The sequence below is a fragment of the Loxodonta africana genome, chromosome 16 (genome assembly GCF_030014295.1).
Source record: "Loxodonta africana isolate mLoxAfr1 chromosome 16, mLoxAfr1.hap2, whole genome shotgun sequence".
Classification (NCBI taxonomy): domain Eukaryota; kingdom Metazoa; phylum Chordata; class Mammalia; order Proboscidea; family Elephantidae; genus Loxodonta; species Loxodonta africana.
The window spans coordinates 70,324,675-70,345,404 of NC_087357.1; the positions used below are offsets into that span (position 1 = coordinate 70,324,675).

Here is a 20,730-nt window from a genome sequence, read left to right on the forward strand (position 1 = left end):
CATGCCAGCAGCTCTGCCGGGCTCAGGTATGCCCAGTGCCAACGCCCACCCATACTCCCCTGCTCCTAAGCTCTCAAGCTACTCCAGGGACAAAGCTATGGGTGCCATGGGTAAAACATCTCGAGCTGCCTCAGGACCTCAGGGACATGGCGGTGGGGGTGGGGGAAGGGCAGGATTTCAATCCCAGGGATCTCTGAGGAAGGTCCCAGGGACTAGAGCTGAGGAAACCTGGACACCGTATAGTGGAAGAACATTCGACCACAGGGAAGACAGGTTCTCAGGGCCTGCCCTGCTGTGGTCCTGTTTCTTTATCTGAAAAACAGGGTCGGGGCGGGGGCGAGAAGGTGGTTAACCTCCATTGTTCTGTCCGCCCAGCTCTACCAAACCCAGAACTTTGAGAAGAGTGGACAGGAGTCTGAACAATGTCAGACCGATTCTCTGAGCTGTGCAAGGGGACACAGGGTCAGGGAGGGAGCCAGGCAGAGGGAAGACGCAGAGGCTGGGCTTGTTGTGAGTGCTGAGTGCAGCCTTCTCCTCTTCTCTACCTGAGGGAACCCGTTCTTACTCACCCCACAGGTATACTGGGGTAGTACCTGCTCTGAGGGCACTGAGGTGGGGAAGGGGCGGTGACCTCTGAGCCCCCTACCCCAGGAGAAAGGGGAAGAGGGCTGTAGCCAGACGCAGGCCCACAAGGCACATGTGCTGAAGGACAGGGAGCACAGGGGACAATCTTCCTTGGAGTCCTTGTTTGCTCCTACAAAAAAATCCTACAAAAGAGTGATTGGAGAGTTAGGGGTCCTGGGTTCTAGGCGTATCTGCCTCAACTTTTCTCGGATTCAGAAAGAGGACAAGATCTTCTCAAGTAACCAACAGCTCAGACCAGAGCCCCATCCTCCCTTGACCCCTACGGCCTATAACATTTACCTCCAATGCCCGAACTCTCAGTGTTGCTACCTGGAGCAGAGACCACCTAGAAGAGGAAGGCCGGAGGAGATGACCCCTCAGATCCTTCCTTGCTCTCATGTTCCACAGTGCACACATTTATATTGAGCACCTACTCTGCGTGCAAACACCCTGTGCAAGGTTCTGGGGATAGGATGGTAAGGTATCTATACCCAGCTCCTGCCCTCAGGAGCTTACCATGGGTGGAGCATGACACACAGACATTAAAAATCACAGTCAGAGAACTCTGAAGATACAAGCCCACAGCACATGTGATGCCTCGAGGCTGCACCCAACATGTGCCAAATGAGTTTATGGCCAATAAAAACTACAGGAGCCCTGCGGAAGGGGCTATCTCTGCAGCTGCGTGCTGGTCAAGTCTCTGGGAGGTGCAGGGGTGGGGTTCAGAGGCCAGCACGCTTCAAGAATCACGTCACCCTATAGCCATCAGCTGGGCCCAGGGCCGCCCGCCAAGTTTAGACTCTACCATGTATCTAAGGCCTAGGCCTGGACACCTATTTCCCTGTCCATGGCCCTAAGAAGACTCACATTGCACCTGCAAAGAAGCATAAGCAAGGTGGCACGCCCAGCCCCCACCTGGTGTTTGTCCCGAGGTGCTGTTCAGGCCCCATTTCCCAGGTTTCTCAGCCTCTAGCTAAAACATACCCCACCCTGATGTGGTCACAGATACTGAAACCGTATCTCCTTCCTCAGGAGTAAAAGGGCAATCCCTTCCTTAAACCCAAAGGCTTGCTGGCCAGCTTGTGGTGGTGGGGTGGGTGAGGTGGGGTAAGTTTACAGCAGAGGGGCAGTTGAAGGGCTCTAGTGCCATCCTCCAGAGTCACAGAATGCCAAGGGCGCAGGAAATTATTTTGTTTATCCTGCCCATTAACTTGATGGGAAGACCAAGGCCCAGAAATGGGAAGTAGCTCGCACAGCTAGCTCTTTCCTCTCACTAGGAAAACAAGTAGAGCACTCTCCCTGGGCCCTTGGGGACTTGGGGTTCCATAGAGCTCCACTGCTCCTCCTGACAGCCTTCTGTCTTCTTAGAAAATGGGAGGGGATGTTGGCTTTCCAGCCTCTTCAGACTGTCAGGAAGATAAGAGGCACATATGATAGACCTCCCCATCATTAGGCAAAGAGTGTTTTCTTCTTGCCCTCTCTTCCCAAGGCTTGGAGCACCGCACTTACTCTCTAACCTTTGCCTCTGGGATATGCCAGCCCCTCCAGTGTAGGAGAGGAGTTAGACACCAGGGCGGTGGAGGAGGCCAAGTAAGGACCTATCCTCCTATCCCAATTGTGGAATCCATTGTGGCCTAGTTTCAGGTTCTTGCACACCCACATTCGTCCCCAAACATCTGCGCAGCTCACTCCCACAATTGCATGTGTTCAGGTGTATGCTGGGGAAGGGAGAGGGTGGTGATAAGGGGCCCCTTTGGGGTTAAGACTTGCTATTGGCCTACTTATGTTCATAAAAGCATGAGAATTATTACAGGTGGCCGGCAGGCAGTGGTATCCCAGGGCCAGACCACAGGATGGTAGTGAAGCACCTGGCACACGGTAGGTGCTCAAATCTGCTGCATATGAGTGAATTAGTGCACATGACTGGAGACTGAGGCATGGGGTCGGAAATGCTGATCTGTCCAGTGGTTTCTCTATGGGGCTGGAGAGTATTGCCTGGAATGGCTGCCCTCTGACAAGATGCCTTCATGTTTATGCTTTCATTCCAGACTCCCGTTCTGAAACCAAAGCTCAGAGGGGTTATGTGATGTGCCCGGCATTATGTAGCCAGACAGGCAGAGCCAGAACTTGAACCCAGACCTGCCAACTCCTAGGCCAGGCCTCTCCTGATCCCACTGTACGCCTTGGCTCTCTTGGAGTGTCACTCAGCTGGGGACTAGGGGCAGGCTGGTGGCAAACTGCTGAAGATGATGGGGGCTTTGGCCTACCTTCCTAGGAGGTGCTGCTCTTGCCCAGGGCATCCTTGGAGGCTTACCTGGCACAAGCCAAGGCAGACTTTTTTCTTCACGGTAGACTCATCCTTCCCACTTTCACTAAAGGTTAGGCCTAGTGTTCCCGGAAAAGCAAAGCTGAGTTAGACAACATGGGTTCAAATCCCAGCTCTGCCACTTTCTAGCTATTGACTCTTGGCTAATTACCTAACTTCTCTGTGCCTCCATTTCTTCAACCATACAAAGGGTAGACTAGAAAGTAAAGGGGAGTTCCTGAGTGGTGCAGTTAATGTGCTCGCCTGCTAACTAGAGGTTGGAGGTTTAAGCCCACCAGAGTCACCTTGGAAGAAAGTCCTGTGGTCTACTTCTGAAAAATCAGCCGCTGAAAAGTCAGTTCTACTCTGGAGCACATTTCTATTCTGACACACGTGGGGTCGCCAGGAGTCAGAGTTAACGGCCACTGGTTAACTTGTTATAAAGGTAACTATCTCACAGGTTGTTGAGAGGCACAAGAGAGGCTTCCTGCAGGGACCGGCAGATGTAAGTGCTCACCACAATCAGCGAGCCAGTGTATAGGAACAGACTGCCTTTTGGTGCCAAGCACTAGGCTGGGCACTCATAAATGTTATTAAAACTTAATGGAAATGGAGTACAAAGTAGAAAAGAGCCAAGAAGAAAGAGAAGAGTCCATTTTTCCCAGCCAGGCTCTTTGGAGACTGCCCTGAAGAACACTGTGTGATGGGCCTGTCTCCTCTCCAAGGTTTAGATGCTTTGTTACAAAGACCTGCAGTCAAATTCTAGCCAGCCCTGCGGGGAATGAATCCAGAAATGGGAACATTGGGGAGGAGGGCTCAGAAAAGCCCAGACTGTCCAGGGCAGGGCACAGCTAGATCTGTGAGCCAAGGAACCTGGCCAAGCCTGGCCTCACCCACAACCTCCCATCTCCTGACATGACAGTCCCTCCTCCGTCGCAGCAGGGCACCGGCATTAGAAGAGATCTGCCCAGGCACAGGATGTGAGTGCCCTGTGCCCCACTGGAGGGAGGATTACTCAGTTGCTCAATCCTGCCTCCCTAGAATCCTAGTACTCAGAGAAAGAATGCTGAATTGCACTCCCCCCTAACCAGCTTTGACCAGTTCCACACTGGAGCAAGTCCCAGGCTTTCTTCCTCTTCTCCATTCTCCTGGACCCCTTTGACATGACTCCTTCCATCTTCCCCCCTCAATTCTGTCAACACCATTTAATGAGACGTTTCCCTCACCCACGCTTTCGACTCCCTCATTCCTGTTCCCCAAGAATCTCCCACTCCTGCCTGGCTCCTTTCTACCCAGCCAAACTAGGGACCTTGTGTCACTTTGTGATTAAGAACAAGGTTCGGACTCAAACTGGCAACCACTTGGGGGTTCAAAAGAAACTCCTAGCTGTCATTTGAGGAGCCAAGGAGCACATTTTTAAGAGAGCCAGCTGTTTGAAATGGAAATGTATATAAAGTCCGTCATTACTGTGCACATGGAGGGCCTTCAGGTCTTAGTGTAGGAAGCAGGGCTTCCGCTGCAGAGAAGGGAGAGCAGTGTGTCCTGCTGGCAGGGTCCCTGTGTCCAGGTTATGCACTGCACAACCCCACATCGTGGCACCCTAGAGTTATGCCTGCAGTGACTCTGAGCTAGCAGCCTTCTGCGTTTCTGCAGAAGCTGCCAACCCACCCCAGGGCCAGGCCCTCCTGCTCAGCCTCCCTCCTCTTCCTCTTCTCCCTGCCCCTTATTCCTACAACCACAACCAAGGCTACCTTAAATGGGTTTCAGAGGAAATCTGCCCTACAAACGGCGGAGCCCACCTAAAATAGGAACACATGCCCCAAAGCTTTCCATGAGTCTATGCAGGTTCGGCAGAATTTGGGATCTGGAATCTGGTGCCTTTCTTCTGATGAGCTGGGAGGAAGGGGAAGTGGCTGGCATCCATACAGGGAGACAGGTGGGCAGCCCTGTGCCGTGGGGTCGGGCAGCCCGTCCTTCATCCTCACCCGCAGAGTGGGCTACGGAAGCAGGTGGAGGGAGGGAGGAGGGGAGGAATCTTTCATTTTTAAGCCTTTACTCTTCTGATTAAGCATCTCTTTTTCCTCTGACCTTCACCGGTCCCATCAGCCAGCGAATCGGCAGGAGGCCTGGGCCAGTGACACATGGATTCCTGATGGGCCAGCGTGCTGCCGCCCCCTCGCTGCGGCGGCCCGGTGCTTCCAGCAGCGGCGGGAGACTGCGCTCATCTGTGCTGGGCCTGCAGGTGCCGAGGCCAAGGCCTTGCAGGAGCGCCGGCCGCTGTGGGTGGGGCCGAGCGGAGGCCAAACCGCCCTCTCTGCGCCCAGACCACTCAGCTGGGAACCCGGGCCCCGGAGTCGTGCGTTTCCGCCCTCCTGCCCCCAGGAGTTACAAGCTGCCACTTTGACTTCTGAAACAGTCACTTGGCTCACGGTAACAGAAAAATCGTAGCTCTGCCGTTTGGCAGCGTTTGGCTGGGTAGCCTGCGAGCGCCTTAAGTACACTCCTAAGAAACGCCTGGAGGCACGTAATTTGGCAGAGAAGACGAGAAAGGGCACGGTGTGGCCTGTGTATGAGCAGGGTCGGATGAGAGGGTTTGGGAAGTGAGCGGTGAGAACCCGGGTGGTCGAAGAGGCTGCCTGGGCGCAGGGCGTCAACCAGCACCAGGTCGCCGGGATGGGCCTGCAGCACCCGTGGCCACCCCCCACCCCCACCCCCGGTCTCGGGGTCCCGGCCCCGCCCTCTGCCCTCCCCCGGCCCCACTCCCCCGTCTCTCCCCGGTCCCTCCCCGGCTGCCAGGCGGGAGCGGCCCTCTGGGAACGCCACCTTTGATTTCCCGTCTGACCTACAGGTGCCGTAAACAAAGTGCTGCAGCGACGCCGGCTCGGCCGCAGCCGCCGCCCCGCCCCCACCCCGCAAAGTTCGGCCCAAGGTTAAGCTGGGGGCTCCGGCAGCCGTCCATCAGGGGGCCCCGGACCCAGCTTCTGGGCTGCTCTCTGCTTTTCCAGCCCACCAGGCTACCGAGTCTTCCCTCCGGCTCAGAACCGCTCCTCTTTCTCTGGGCCGGGCTCCCCCCTGCACGGTGGGTCCTGCAAAACCGGCCCCCGCTCGCGCTCACCCGGGTGCACGGGGACTCCAGACCTGGTTCTGGCGGCCACCCGGAGGTGGCCTTGGGCATTTTTACCGCCGTCGCCCGCCCCCCATCACGGACACGCCTTTCACCATCTCGCCTTATGAGGGCCCCCCAACTCAAAGCCCCGACCTCTGTCCGCCCTCCCCAAAGCCCAGGTAGGAAACAGAGGGCACCGGCCAAGGCGATGCTACAGTCCCCTCCGGCCCCACCCAGACCTGCCCCTCTGCAGTGTCCCGTATGTGGAGCCTGCAGCATCCACCCAGCTAGGGGCAGGCACCCAGACCGACGACAGAAACCTTGGGGAGCAGGTCTGGGGGCCCACCCTGCACCCCCTCTGCATCCCGCACCCCTTCTCCGCCCCCAGCCAGCTGGGGAGACCCTGTTGCGAGCGCGCGTCCCCGGAGCGTCGTCTCCTCGCCCGAGACTCGCTGGGGACGGCGTGTAGGATGGGAGGTCCTGGGAGGTGAGGACACTGGTAGGGGGCCCTGCGCTGTGACGGCGGCGGCTGGCCAGAGCCGGGGATGCGCGTTGTTTACCCTCGGTGCAATTAGCTGGCTGGGCTGCGGGAGCCACCGGCTGCGACGTGCAGCGGCCGTCCCCGAGCCCAGAGCTCTGCCCGAAGCGCCCTCCCCGACCCGCGCCCCGGGCCCCGGCTCTCGCGCGCCTGAGGACTCACGTCTCGGAAGCGGTTCCAGTGCTTGATCTTGCCGCTGTACTGCGAGATGGACGACAGCCATTGCTCGTCTTCCATGAAATTGCCGGGGGTCTCGCCCTCCTTGAGCCCTTTGGCGTCGCCTTCTGCCAGGGCGGCCGCGGCAAGGAGAAGCAGCGGCAGCGCCAGCCGCCCGCAGCTCGGGGCGCGCATCGTGGTCCGGGTTCGATCTGGAGTGTCTTGACTTCTGCAGTATTTTAATGTCCTTCCTCCCACTCCGCGGTTGGCTCAGCTTCCTCTGCCCTCCTCCTGCGGTCTGACTCCGGTGAGAGATGGATGGTGGGTCGCAGCTGAAATGTGACCTGGTTAGGAGATGCACTTGTCTGAAAAAGCCCAGTGCTGGACGCGGAGAGGGAGAGAGAATCAGAGAGGCTGCGCCAGCAGGGGCTGTGTCTGTAACTGTAGCATCAGCATCACGTTTGACATCATCATACCTGGTTAAAAAAAAAGGGGGGGGGGTTAGAATTCAAAGCGAAGCACTAGATCAGAGCGCCAAACGCCAGCCAGCTGCAACTGAGCCCAGCTCAACCCTCAAGGAGTCGCAAGCCAAGGAATCAGAATCCCGAGATGTCCCTACTGCCTCTTCAAGGGTGGAGAGCACGATAAAGGGACCCAACGTGTCCCCAGGGAAGATGGGAATTGGGAGAACACACAACTCTCAGTTACAAAATCAACCAGGCTCAGGTGTCTTTTTCTCCCCTTCCCTCCTTCCCAGAGGGGGCCTCACCACAGCCCTGACAGCTGGCTTCCTGCGAGTTATGGCTCCACGGTAATGGGTGGCTTCCTTAAGACAAAAGCCACAGAACAACTGGCTGCCTCAGACGCTTGCTCCCCAGCCCCACATGCTCTTTTCAAGGGAAGGCCTGAGAACTGAATGGCTGCTAAAACAGACAGATGTCCTCCTCCCCAAGCAGCTGGTTAGGGCTGTCACCCCTTTTGTTCCTCAGGCAACCCTAAAAGGCAAAATGTCTGACCATTTCATCTGCCTTGAGGCTGCAAATCTGGAAAAGGTACATTTACTCATGGTTTTGCCTTCAAGTTGATCTTAGTAAGACACTGAGGGAAGGGAGGGCTGTTTGGGGGTGTTCAGGTTTTTGTGAAAACTGTGACCCTGGTGATTGCCTGTAGAAAGTGTTGACATGCCAGCTGGGAAGGCTGGAGGCTGGGCGCAGTCCCAGAATCAGAACAGAAGTGGGGGTGAGGTTTACATTACAAATAAATTGAAGGGGAAACAGAATCTGACAGGACAAGACACTGAACTTTTGGGACCCAAGCCCTAGATTGTGTTTTTATAAACAGGCTTGGATGAAGTGTTCTTTAAAAAAAAAAAATTGAAGGCGATGAAAAACATGATCTTACTCAGTAGGAAAAACACCGGTTACAAGGTTCATAGTCACTCTGAGTCCGGCCTGCCTGGGAATTTTGAAAGCCTCGGTGTCTTGGGCTGGCATCCCCTTGGGAAAATAGAAAACAATAGCTCCTTTTCCTTGTTTTCTTTTTTCCTCTCCAGTTGAATTTAGTAGGGGTGCTGCAATGAGGCCTGGCCACTGATGTCTTCATCTCACAGTAAATAAAGCAGTCTTACTGGGTTGGGAGGTGGTACTAAACAGCAGAAGAGCACAGCTTTGCTGGCATATAAACTGGTGATGGAATTCCACTTACTAGCTGGGTTCTTGAAAAGGTACTTATTTCTATCTATAAAGTAATGGCAATACCACTTATCTCACGAGATGGCTGCAAAACCACCTACTCAGCACAGTGCCTGAGGACAGTGGGCATTTAAAAATGTTAGTTCTTCCCCCCTTAGGTGAGGAAGAGAAGGCTATGGTGTCCCACAGTTTTGAAGATTTACCAAAGTTTGCCATCTTTTTCCCACCATCTCATTCCTAGTCTTTTAGCAAAGGTAATTATCTATCTTCAAAGCAGTGAGGAGATAGATCCATAGCTCTCCCGTTCCAGTACTATCTCATAAACGGAAGCCCCTGGTCTTCTATAGTTACCAAACTTGCCCAATCAAGAGTTTGGAAAGGTGCTGACCAGATGGCCCATCAATAAGACAATACTTGTTTCCAAACCTTTGAAGGTCAAAATGCTTCCCACACTACCGGGCAGCTCTTCTAACGGAGCTGTCTTCAGTTATCAGGCCTGTGCTGAGAGCAAGTCAACAGCAGCAGCCCAGAACTGGTAGCTAAGCTAGAAGTGAAGCAAATAGGAGGCAGACTCCAAATTTCCCAGTGATAGAGAGAACAGTTGCAGAAAATGCCCAATGCTTTTGGTTTATAAAGAAGAAGAGGTTTTCCTAAATTTTGAGAGTTATAGTGGATCAGACATGAAGGAGCTGCTGGGTGTATCTGTTAAATGGTATATATGTTCTATGCATTTTTTGTTTGTATTTAATATTTAGCAATGCAAAACAGAGGAAAAGAGAGCTTTTGTTTCCTAATAAGAAAATCTAAGTTTAACCACATCTTTAAAACCACTTAACTCCATTGCTGGATGACCCCACAAGCACAGAGAGATAAATGCATAAAGATGTTCACTCTAGAGTTGTTATAAATAGCCAAACCTGGAAACCAACTCAATGACCATTAAAAAGAAAACAAACTCAAACTCACTGCTGTCGAGTTGACTCTGAGTCGTAACGACCCTTTAGTAAAGAACTCATTAAATATATATATGCAATGGAATACTGGTCAACATTAAAAATAATGATGTAACTCTGTGTCTGTTGACAACAAATGTGATCCACTGTGTATGGCTGGGTGAGAAAGCCTGTTACAGAGGACCACATACCATGTATCCATTTGGAAGTATAACATAGTGCAGCAGTTCTCAAACTTTCTGGTCTTGGGAGCCCTTTATACTAAAAAAACCCCCAAAACTAAGATGTTTAAAATATTATTTTAAAACAAAAATGAACCCATTACATATTAACGATATATTTCATGAAAAATTATATTAAAAAAAAAAAAAAACTAGTGACAAGAGTGGCACTGTTTCACATTTTTGCAATCTTTTTAAAGTCTGGCTCAATAGAAGACAGCTGGATTCTCCTATCTGCATTATAGCTGGTAGAATCAAAAATAGTGAAGAGTACATCTGTATACTGACAACAGCTTGAGTTAATCTCTAAACACACATATTTATACCATAAACCTACCAACTTAGAAAATTCAAGAAAACACAAAATATACAAGCACACATTCCATTAACCATCAGAATGATGATGTCACTACGTCGTAACTTCTGGAAAACCCTCTGACTCCTGAGGCAATGAGAGCGAAAAAGGCAAATAACACCTTAGTATTTTTATGAAAATAGTTTTACCTCACAGACCCCCCCCCGCCCCCCCAAAAGTTTCCTAGACACTTTCAGGGGTCTGCAGGCCACACTTTGAGAAACACTGGGACAGTGGTTAAGAAAAGCACTGTTACCAGATATATGACCTTGGGCAAATGTCTTAACCCTACTAAGCCTCAGTTTTATCACCTGTAAAACAAGTATAATAACACCAACCTCAGTGGGCTGTTATACAGAATAAATGAGTTAATACTCAAATAAATGACAAATGTGAACACTCAACTATAATAATATTAACTATTATTTGTGAAAAATTTCTTAATGATATGATATATGCATAAATGCACAGAGAACAGTTGCTTCTTGGTGATGAAATTTATTTTTTAAATGAAGATTTAAGTATAACATACATAAAAAGTATAAAGTATAAATTTATAGCTGTATACAAAGTATAAATGCATGGCTTGATGATTTTTCACAAAGTGAACTTCTCTTTGTTTAAATGAACATTTTCAAAAATAAAAAAGTTATTGAAAAATTCAAGCTCACAAAAAAAAAAAGTCCAGACTTACTGGTCTGACAGACTGAAGAAACCCCGAGAGTATGGCCCCTAGACACCCTTTTAACTCAATACTGAAGTCACTTCTGAGATTCACCCTTCAGCCAAAGATTAGACAGGCCCATAAAACAAACAACGGTGCAGGTAGCTGAGCCATGCAGAGGAGACTAAAGGGGCACACCAGCCCAGGGGCAAGGACAAGAAGGCAGGAGGGGACATGAAAGCTGGATGAACGGACATGAGGAACCCAAGGTCAAGAAGGAAAGACCGTTGACATGTCTCGGGGTTGGCAATGTCACAAAACAATATGTGTATTAATTGTTTAATAAGAAACTAACTTGCTCTGTAAACCTTCATCTAAAGCACAATTAAAAAAAAAAATTATTAGAAAACAACTACAACAGCAGCCACTTGACTCACCTGGGCTTTCACAGCCATGCTCCCTGCTGGTATCAAGGTGAAACCTGAAAGGTGTTCCACTGACTCGATACATTTCTGGTACCATCAGGTCCCCTTTGGCTCCAGGAAAAATCGCACAGTGCAAAAGTAAACGGGAACCACCCTGTGTGCCATTATGACACTGAATTCTAGTCAAAGTCTAGTTTGGTAAACTCTGGAGCTCACTTAAAAAATTAGTCATTGTAAGTAACATTGGTAATGTCTCTACCATGGGCATGGAGTTCATTTGGGAGTAACTCATTGTGGCCCCCTCAAAAACGGTCAAAATTACTTTCCATAACAAAGTTCCTTGTGCAACAACACAGGTCTTGCATAAGTTCAACAGTAGTGGGAGACTGTTCCCTCCCTCTCTTATAGGGTGAAGTCTGAGGGTGAAGTCAGTGCCTGAAAAGCCAGCTAGAGCTATGGTAGGGGCAGTTTCACTCTGTCTCAATGTGCAATGTATGGGAAGTGGTAACATTCAAAGAAGATTCTATTATAAATACGGTATAAAACCCTCCAACATTTACCCCATTATAATTTTATAAGAAGAGCCCTTGGAACTTAATTCTTTTAGTTCCGTCAAAAATGATTTGCTCTGAGAAACCCTAAGAATATGGTCCCCAGACACCCTTTTAGCTCAGTAATGAAGTCACTCCTGAGGTTCACCCTTCAGCCAAAGATTAGACGGGCCCATAAAACAAAAAGAGACTAAATGGGCACAAAAGTCCAGGGGCAAAGCACCAGAAGGCAGAAGGGACAGGAAAGTTGGGAATGGGGAACCCAAGGTTGAGGAGGGGAGAGTATTGACATGTCATGGGGCTGGCAACCAATGTCACAAAACAATATGTGTGTTAATTGTTTAATGAGAAACTAATTTGTTCTGTAAACCTTCAACTAAGTACAATAAAAAAAAACTACTCTCCATCACTGTTGCTTTTTCATAGAAATTCTATACCAAAACTACCTGTTACTCCCCCTCCTACAGCTGTAGTTAAAACTAAATTTTCTTTAGAACTACATTGTCCCAACGATTTGTCTACAGACTTCCGAAAAGACAATTTAAAATATGAATTTTAAAAATCCCAAGTAATGTCCCCTTAAGAATTTAGTATCTGATACATATAAGTTACATTTTCTAAAGAAAAAACTTCTTAAATTTCCTAAAAACATGAGTCTTAAAGCTCTGACACCCAAAAGAAGGCACCTGACCAAGACTGCCCAATGGCAGTTGTCAGGAAGAAACTACTGAGAGAGGCAGCACCAAGATGAGGTGAGGGGACTGAATTCCACTCTCAGCTTACTAGTCAGTAGTATCCCTGGAGCACTCAATCCCACCTGCCATCTAGCAGCGTGAGCTGAGGTAAAAATCTCAGTTTACGAAATGAATACCACCAGAAGAAAGCAAGCCAAGGCCTCCGGGAAAAACTAATCTTACTGGCAGCTATGTGAAAATCCTGAACGAACCAGGATAGCGAAACTGGTGAATAAGTGGTGGCAACATTGTATCCCAACAGGCACGGACAAAGGGGGTCAAATTAGGACCATGTGATAATAATAAAAGAAAAACACAGTTACTTTGGAATTTCATTTATTCACAAATGATCTGTGCACCCACACTGATAAACAAATCTCTGAGTGTTACACACAGCCCTCACAATAGAACGACCTTGACACATAGGGTTCAAATCCAATTTATCTAATAGGTAAGAATCCAGTAACAACCAGGAATGAGGGAAAGGGGACATGGAGGGAGGAAGAATGTGAGGAGGGAAAAACAGAGGCAACGGAGAGGCCGGAGGTCCCCAGGAGGAGTACGTAGCGGGGCGCGGGGGCGGGGCGGGGGGGGCAAAGCTGGAGCTGGGAGCACTCCGTCCCTCCTCTGGTCTGCAGCAGGGAAGGAGTACCTCTGTGACTGACACTCTTCAGACAACGTTGCATAGTTCTGCTGATATCATGGCTGTTCTACCGCTGCTGCTCTGAGAAGTAAACAGAAAAGAGCTACAACATGCGATTCTGTCAGCAGCATGGGAAGGCGAGGGTGGAGGAAGGTGAAGGAACAGGGATCTAACAACTCAGAGGGTATCAACTTTAGAAAAAAAAGGTCAGATCAAGCAAGTAAAAGGTAAAAGCTTGAACAGTTGTTTTGCTAAAGATAAAATTCTTACTATCTGGGTAGAGATGAAAAGTTAGGGTATAAAGGGAAATGAAAAATGCAAACCTTCTAGAAAATGTAGATAGTCCATCTAGGTTGAGAGATTAGTAAAACCATGTCTTTAATTCTCTATTATAGTAGTGATACAAAATAGCTTAATGCCTTGGGCAAAATCATAGGTACATAAGAAATCAAGTGATTCTGACCCGCAGTGGGCTTCAGAAGTAAATTTCCAGAGAACGGCTTCAGAAAGAAAGATTGTTGTTGTTGCTGTGTGCTGTCAAGTCAATTCCGACCCTAAGGATGGAGTAGAACTGCCCCAAAGGGTTTCCCTAGGCTGAAATCTTTATCAGAGCAGATAGCCAGGTATTTTCTCTTAAGAAAGAAAGGTAGACCCTGTTACGATGAACAAGGGTCATGAGTATAAGTTCTCCTGGTGCCCACAACCATCTTAACTGATGATTTAATGACTGTGGACAACCATCAGAGACCATGTGAGTTCATGGGGAAACCACCCAGGAAGGCCACCATCCAAATTTCCACACCCCTCTTTAGCAATTAAAACGAAGACATTTTCCTCAGCACCTCATGAGGATATTCAACTTCTAGTGCTTTCCATGATCCACGTCAAGAGAAGTCAATCTGTCCGCAGGAGGCGTAGTTTCCAAAGCTGTCTGCTGTGAACCTCTGAGAGACGTGAATGGAGTTGAGCTTTAGGGCACCAAAGTAGAAGTTCTCAAACAGCTAAAAAGGAGAAATAAAAACCATAATGAATATCTAAAGAAAATCACGTCTGAAATACTAATCATTAGATTCTCTAATAGAAACACCAAACCACAACGACCCCAACAAACCTCTCATGCTTGTTCTTTTCAGCATTTATTCTGAATAATGATCCTGGAGAGTAGGATTAGGGGTGGGGAAAGAACAGCCAGGCCTTCCTCTGATTAATTTTAAAGTCTTCCCTAATAAGATGCACTACAGAAAGGTCTGGAAAGTCAATTTTAAAATTAATCTACTGAATGTATATGACCAAGAACTTGTAACAAACATCCTGGGGCTACACCCCAAATCATAGGGCCTGGCAAAGCTGCTTCTATGACTTTCAGTTACTGACCATGAATACCCCCGATCAGGGTACCAGCTTTATTACAGTCAGGATAAAAGTCAGGTATAACACATACCTCTACCTAGTCAACAGCATTTCTTAGGAGCACTGATCAGATATAAAAGTAAATAGAAGATAAGGCTGCTGACCCACAGATGATTCTAACAACTCAGTGAGGCATACAGAACACTTAAACACACAGAACAACCAGAGGGACACTTCTACTGGGCAGCAGAAAAAATGCAAATGATAATGTTTATCAAAAACCTTTAATTAGCCTTGGATTCAAGCCAGTGTCCTAAAGTAGGTGCTCTTCACTGCAATGCTTCACTTCAGAAAAGCTTTCAAGTTGTCAAGGGAGGGATGAGCCTTACTCTAGAAGGGACCTGCCCTTGTGGGGATTAGCACATTTATAAGGCAGAACCCAAAATGACATCAGAATTCATCCCAGGAAAATTAAGCCACATTGCTAGGATAAGACGTGTTAAAGAGACAATAAAAAAACGTATTAAAGAGAAAAGGGCTTACCTTCTTCTGTTAGGATACAAAAGTTGCTCTTTTTGGAAATGTCAGTAAGATCCCAAGAAAGCCTTTCAATACATGTACCCAACAATGCTTGAGTAGAACCTAGGGGTGGGGTCTTTCTACTCCAGTGCGTGACTGTCTCTTCATTTATTTTTATACAGGCTGTACAGACACATACTTTGGCCACTGTCGCCTTTCCTTTTCCTGCAATTAATGGCCTACCAAAACGCCTGGGGTTCAGTAAAGGCTAACTTTATAAAGCCCAGTAAATATCGATTCTTCAACATGACATCAACTTGACCCCAAAGATCTACTTAGAGGCTGTGTGCTGCGTTGTCTGGTCTTTCAGAAAGGTGATCAGCTCCTGCCTCCGCTGATTTACACAACATCTCTTGCTGGGTTTGGCAGCCCACTTAGACCATATCCACCCCTTTGTGTAAAGAAATTCAGCCCGAAACGGTTATCTGCTAATCCCTTTGCTGAACATTAATGTGGAGTGAAAGCCACGTCCATGAGACTGACAGATTTACAGCTTGGCAAACTGAAACCTCCTCGGCACATAAAAGACATAACCAAAGGGGCAATAAAATAACAGACAAAACAAAACTAAAAGGGAACTCATAATACTTTCAACAAGTTACTTTGGAAGGATTGGCAGCCTATGACTCCTCCACCATCTCTTCGTGCCTGTATTTCCATGTGATGGAGATGCCACAGCGGCAAGCAGGAATGGCCTACATGTGACTTACCTTTGCTTATGGGGATCACCTTCAGATGGCAAGATTCTCTTGGTTTAGATTTAAATGTGGCAATAATGGAGTCAGCTGGGATGTAATTTAAATGCAGTGATTACAAAAAGTAAGAGAGAAGACTGAACAGAAATTCTCATGCCCCACCAAGGCTGTGGAAAGAATACTGAAGTCAGAATCTAAACTTCCTCCCAGAACGTGGCAGCTGACCTTGAACAGGTTATACCACGCACCATCGTTGCTGTTAGGTGCCATCGAGTCAATTTTAGACTCCTAGTGACTCCATGTGACAGAGCAGAACTGCTCCATTGGGTTTTCTAGGCTGTAATCTTTATGGGGGAAACCCTGGTGGCATAGTGGTTAAGTGCTATGGCTGCTAACCAAAAGGTCCACAGTTCAAATCCAACAGACGCTCCTTGGAAACTCTATGGGGCAGTTCTACTCTGTCCTATAGGGGGTTGCTATGAGTCGGAACTCACTCGACGGCAACGGGTTTGGTTTTTTTTTGGTAATCTTTATGGGAGCAGATCTCCAGGTCTATCTCCCGCAGAGCCACTGGGTGGGTTAGAAATGCAACCTTTCGGTTAGCAGCTGAGCGCTTAACTGTTGCACTTACCACCTACTATTTTTAATATTTTTATCCCTATCCCATAAGGGTTCTGCATAACAAATGCAGATGATGGTAATGGGGAAAGATCAAATATGACAAACAAGTCGAAGTGATACTGAAACATCAGGTGTTTCCTATTATTGTGTTTTTTAAGATCTCTCTGTTCTCCTTAGGAGCCCTGGTGGCACAGCGATTAAAGAGCTTGACTGCTAACCAAAACGTCAGCAGTCCGAATCCACTAGCCACTCCTTGGAAACACCGTGGGGCAGTTCTACTCTGTACTATAGGGTCACTATGAGTTGGAATCGACTCGATGGCAACAGGGTTGGTTTGGTTTGGGTTCTCCTTATCCTTGTATTTCTTTTACCTAATAGGTTGCCATCTTCTCTTGTACTTTTTGATAATGTCATATTTAAATGGATTTCTTGTCCACGAGTCCCTAGTGCAGTGCCAATCTTCATTTTAGCCTTTCCTGTCTCCAAGTTCTTGTTCTCCCTGTGTATTTACACTACACATGATTTAGAAATAATTTTTCATGGCTATTATTTAGTAGTATTATAGCTTTGGTCTTTAGCCTTTCTTTTAGTTCTATCAATTATTTCTAGTGACTCATTAGACCATAAGCTACTTAGACGGAGAAGCTTTCATATTATTCACAGTGGAATCCCCAGCACCTGTAACAGTATCTAGTAGATTGGATATGATCAATATTTGTTGGACGTAAGTGATGACTAAAACTAATGTTGTAGATGTCTGTATACCTTATGTCTGAAAAGATAAAACTATGTCATGTACTTGCTGAGACTGGATTTACAGGTCTAATTTATAGGTCACCATCTAGGAATCCCTGAATAAGACTTACCAATATTAGATTACCTCTCTTCAAGAGAAAAGGGGTGTATCTCAAGTCTAGTTAGTTCTCAAGAATCTGTAGTTAGTAATGGAAGTTTCACGCACTCCAAATTTCTGTGTGTTTCTTACTTGCCAAAGCCTAGATCCCTTCCTTAGCTCTAGTTCCTGATCTGGAACGTCCCGAGCACTTGATGTTATGCATCCGCTGTGCAAAGAGGCAGGTCATGTGGTTCCTGACTTCCGCAAGCTTATGTACCTGCTTAGGGGGTAACCATCAGTGCGTATCAGAAGACAAGAATGCTGATGGCACGGGTGTGTTCACACTGCGAAAAGTCACTAAGTACTCTGTAATTTGTGCATTTTCCTATATGCATGGTCCACTTCAACTAAGAGTTTACCTAAAACAATAAGGGGAGCAAAGGTCAAGTGTGAGGAGGGAAGTGCAGGCACTAAATAAGTGCAGTGAGAGCTAAGGAAACAGTGGACACTGGGGCACCTAGGAAAGCCAGGGGAGGAGATAGGAACTGAGCTGGACCTGGTGCCAAGTACAGGACTCAGGGAAGAGGCAGAGGGTGGGCAGCATGGAGGAGAAATGGGCGTGGCTGAGATGTATGGAGGGCTCCCAGAAAGAAGCAGTGAGAAAGGCTAAGGCTAGAGACAAATGGAGAGCAAATCAGGTTAAGAGGGGCCCTGAGGACCAGGTTCAGAAGTTAGACTTCATCCTAGACAGAGGGGAACCACTGAAGGTTTTTGGGTAGGATGATGGCCTGATAAAAACCATGTTTAAGGGAGATTAATCTGGGTGTGGCATACTGTGCTGACTGGAAAAGGGACAAGAGAAAGGGAAGGAAAGGAGATCACTGCAGCAGTGCAGTCATGAGGGAGATACTGAGTGTCCCCAGACAGCAGCAGTGGGCCTGTGGAGATGGAGGCACATGTGAGATGCTATAAATGAAGCCCACACAGGACTCGGTGACTTTCTGGATGAGGGGAAGGGAACAGGGAAAGCAGATGAGAAAAATCATGGAAGACAGGGTAAACGCGGGTATATAAGGATATCACTGATAATAAAAGAAAGTTTCTGAAGGAGCTATTTCATGGGAAAAAACAAAAAAAATTCAGGTCTATTTACACACACTCATGGCTATTTTTTTTTTTTTTTTATGGCTATATCCTTAGCTGTATGTGTCCCAAGCACTTCGCTAATCTAGGGTTTTCTGGAAGGTTCTGAAGGTCTGTATTAAAGACAAGAAATCTGTAGCACAGTTAAGTGGAAGTATATCACAATAAAGGCTTTACAACCAGCCATTTTTCTATTGCATTGTAGTTTTTTTTTTTATCTATTAGGGAAATGAGCCCTTTGTGTTAAGAACTGCAAATATATTTTTCTCCTAGTTTGCCATTTGTCTTTTGACTTTGCTTACGGTGTTTTTTTTTACTATCTGCCATGGATTGAACTGCATCCCCCCAAAAACAACTGTCAACTTGGCTACGCCATGATTCCCAGTATTGTGTGACTGTCCACCATTTTGTCATCTGATATGATTCTTCTATATGTTGTAAATCCTGTCTCTATGATGTTGATGAGGTGGGATTAATGGCAGTTATGTTAATGAGGCAGGACTCAATCTACAAGATTGGATTGTGTCTTGAGCCAATCTCTTCTGAGATATAAAAGAGAGAAGCCAGCAGAGAGACATGGGGATCTCATACCACCAAGACAAAAGAGCCAGGAGAAGAGTGCATCCTTTGGACCTGGGGTCCCTGCGCTAAGAAGCCCCTCGACTGGTGAAGACTGATGACAAGGACCTTCCCCCAGCTCCTTTCCCTGGAGCTGGCACCCTGAATTCGGACTTCTAGCCTACTGGGCTGTGAAGGAGTAAACTTCTGTTTGTTAAAGCCATCGCTGGTGGTACTTCTGTTGTAGCAGCACTAGATAACTAAGACACCATGTATATTTAAAATTTTAATTATAAATTCAAATCTATCAAACCATGAGATTTTTTAAAACAAAGTTTACCCAGTGCCAGTACTGCCATATATTAAAAGACCAAGGTGAACAATAAATACAGAAGCACCGACAATGCTAGTAAAGCCAGTAACAGCCAACACTTACTGAGCAAGCTTACGTGCCAGGAGCTATGCTGCAGGATCTATGTGGTTACCTCACTGCATCCACACAACCCCAAGAAGCAGATACTATTAATCCCCATTTTAGAGTTGAGGAGTCTGAGGTTTGGAAGGCTTACATAAGTTGCCAAAGGACACACAGCAAGTAAAGGGTGGGAAACTGAGGTTCAAAGCCAGGCAGTCTAACCCTCCCCATTCTGAGTTCTTTAGCCTCTACCCTCTGTCGGCTCTTAGTGTCGGTGTACCCCTTAAAACATGGCCCTATTTAAGCCCCAGTGAGGAATCCTGATGCAGACAACTCCCAAAGACTCAAATGAACATATTCTTTCACTTTTTATTTCTGTCTCCACTGCCACCTCTTATCCTGGACACGGTTTAAGAATCGGATGGCTCTAGCTCAGCTGGAAGAATTTTAATTGGATTCTGGATGGTAAAAAAGCACAAATCAACTAAAGCGCTCCATGTAATTAGGTACCTGAATGGGAAAAGAGGAAAAAGCTTAGCTACAAGTTTAAAAAAAGACACTTGGTTGCTCTTTCTAGCCTAAAGTAGTTCATGAAGAACAAAGTGGTCTATTGTTTAAAAAATAATAGCCCTAACAGGAAAATTTTTAAATTAACAAAGAATCATGTCGAGGTATTTAAATCATGTTGAGTTTTTTCTCCTTATTGTTGTTTTGTAACAATTCCCTTGGGGGTTTTGAAACCAAAACCATTTTCTATCTGGAAACATTTTGTCTTTGACACACACACAAACACAGGGAGCCTGACTGTTATGGAAGCTGGCATTTTTTAAAACCTGCTGTAAAGGAACATAGCAATAAGCAGCTACACCAAACTTTACAAATATTTGATAAAGAAATAAAAATAGAATTTAAGACTGCCAAAATTTGTGTTACCACCAGTAAATCAAAAGTACTGACTTGAGTGATTTAAGAAAAAATTTTAAAACCTAAGCAAGACATTTGAAAACTTATGTACACAGTTGCTACCTTTTACGGAGCACTCCTGATACCTTTAGAGAGAAATAACAAACTTTTCCTATCACCAAGTAACAACAGAAATGTGGACCCTCAGGATGAAAGACGTTTGGTCAAAGCCAAGGCCTCCCTGGCAGAGGATCCCCAGATCTTATCCAACCATCCTGCTGTCTCCTGCTTGCAGGGCTTGTGAAGCCTACCATTTTCAGCTTGGACATGCTTGTTTCCTAGGGAGAACACAGAGGGAATTACTGATTTCTGGTTACGTAGTAGTATACACCAAAAGAAAACAAATTGCAGGATTTAAGGGCTAACTGTGCTCATTTTTCTTTGCCTTCATTTCAGATCTTTTACTCCTTCCTCCAAGCATAACCACCAAAGACCAGAAATAACTCCAAATGTGACTAGGCTGCAAAGATGAGACAGAAAATCTCAGACAGAGAAGGGCAGGGGAGTGGAGAGAAACCTTCTCCTACCTGTGGCCTCAAGCCACAAAACTGAATGAAGGGCCAACAACATAATGGCAAATGTGTGGGGATCCCTGCCCATCTGCT

General features: G+C 47.1%; 2 protein-coding genes across 15 annotated transcripts in view; both read right to left on the reverse strand.

Annotated features, from left to right (window-relative positions):
• SPOCK2 (SPARC (osteonectin), cwcv and kazal like domains proteoglycan 2) overlaps positions 1-6,939 on the reverse strand; it is a 28,098-nt gene extending 21,159 nt beyond the window's left edge. For both annotated transcript variants that reach the window (XM_023547059.2, XM_064269702.1), the window contains exon 1: positions 6,736-6,939. In XM_023547059.2, coding sequence (XP_023402827.1) covers positions 6,736-6,924 — 189 coding nt within the window. In that variant the 5' untranslated portion in view covers positions 6,925-6,939. The remainder of the gene's footprint in view (positions 1-6,735) is intronic.
• A 157-nt stretch (positions 6,940-7,096) lies between these two features.
• The window catches only part of ASCC1 (activating signal cointegrator 1 complex subunit 1), a 151,115-nt gene continuing 137,481 nt past the window's right edge, over positions 7,097-20,730 (reverse strand). For 10 of the 13 annotated variants that reach the window (XM_023547052.2, XM_023547049.2, XM_023547053.2 and 7 more), the window contains 2 exons: positions 13,809-13,967; positions 12,643-13,047 (listed from right to left, as the gene is read on the reverse strand). In XM_023547052.2, the coding sequence (XP_023402820.1) occupies positions 13,851-13,967 (117 nt within the window). In that variant the 3' untranslated portion in view covers positions 12,643-13,047; positions 13,809-13,850. Of the gene's footprint in view, positions 7,206-12,642; positions 13,048-13,808; positions 13,968-20,730 lie in introns of those variants that run through there. The other 3 variants (XM_023547051.2, XM_023547050.2, XM_064269700.1) reach the window with 3 other exon arrangements.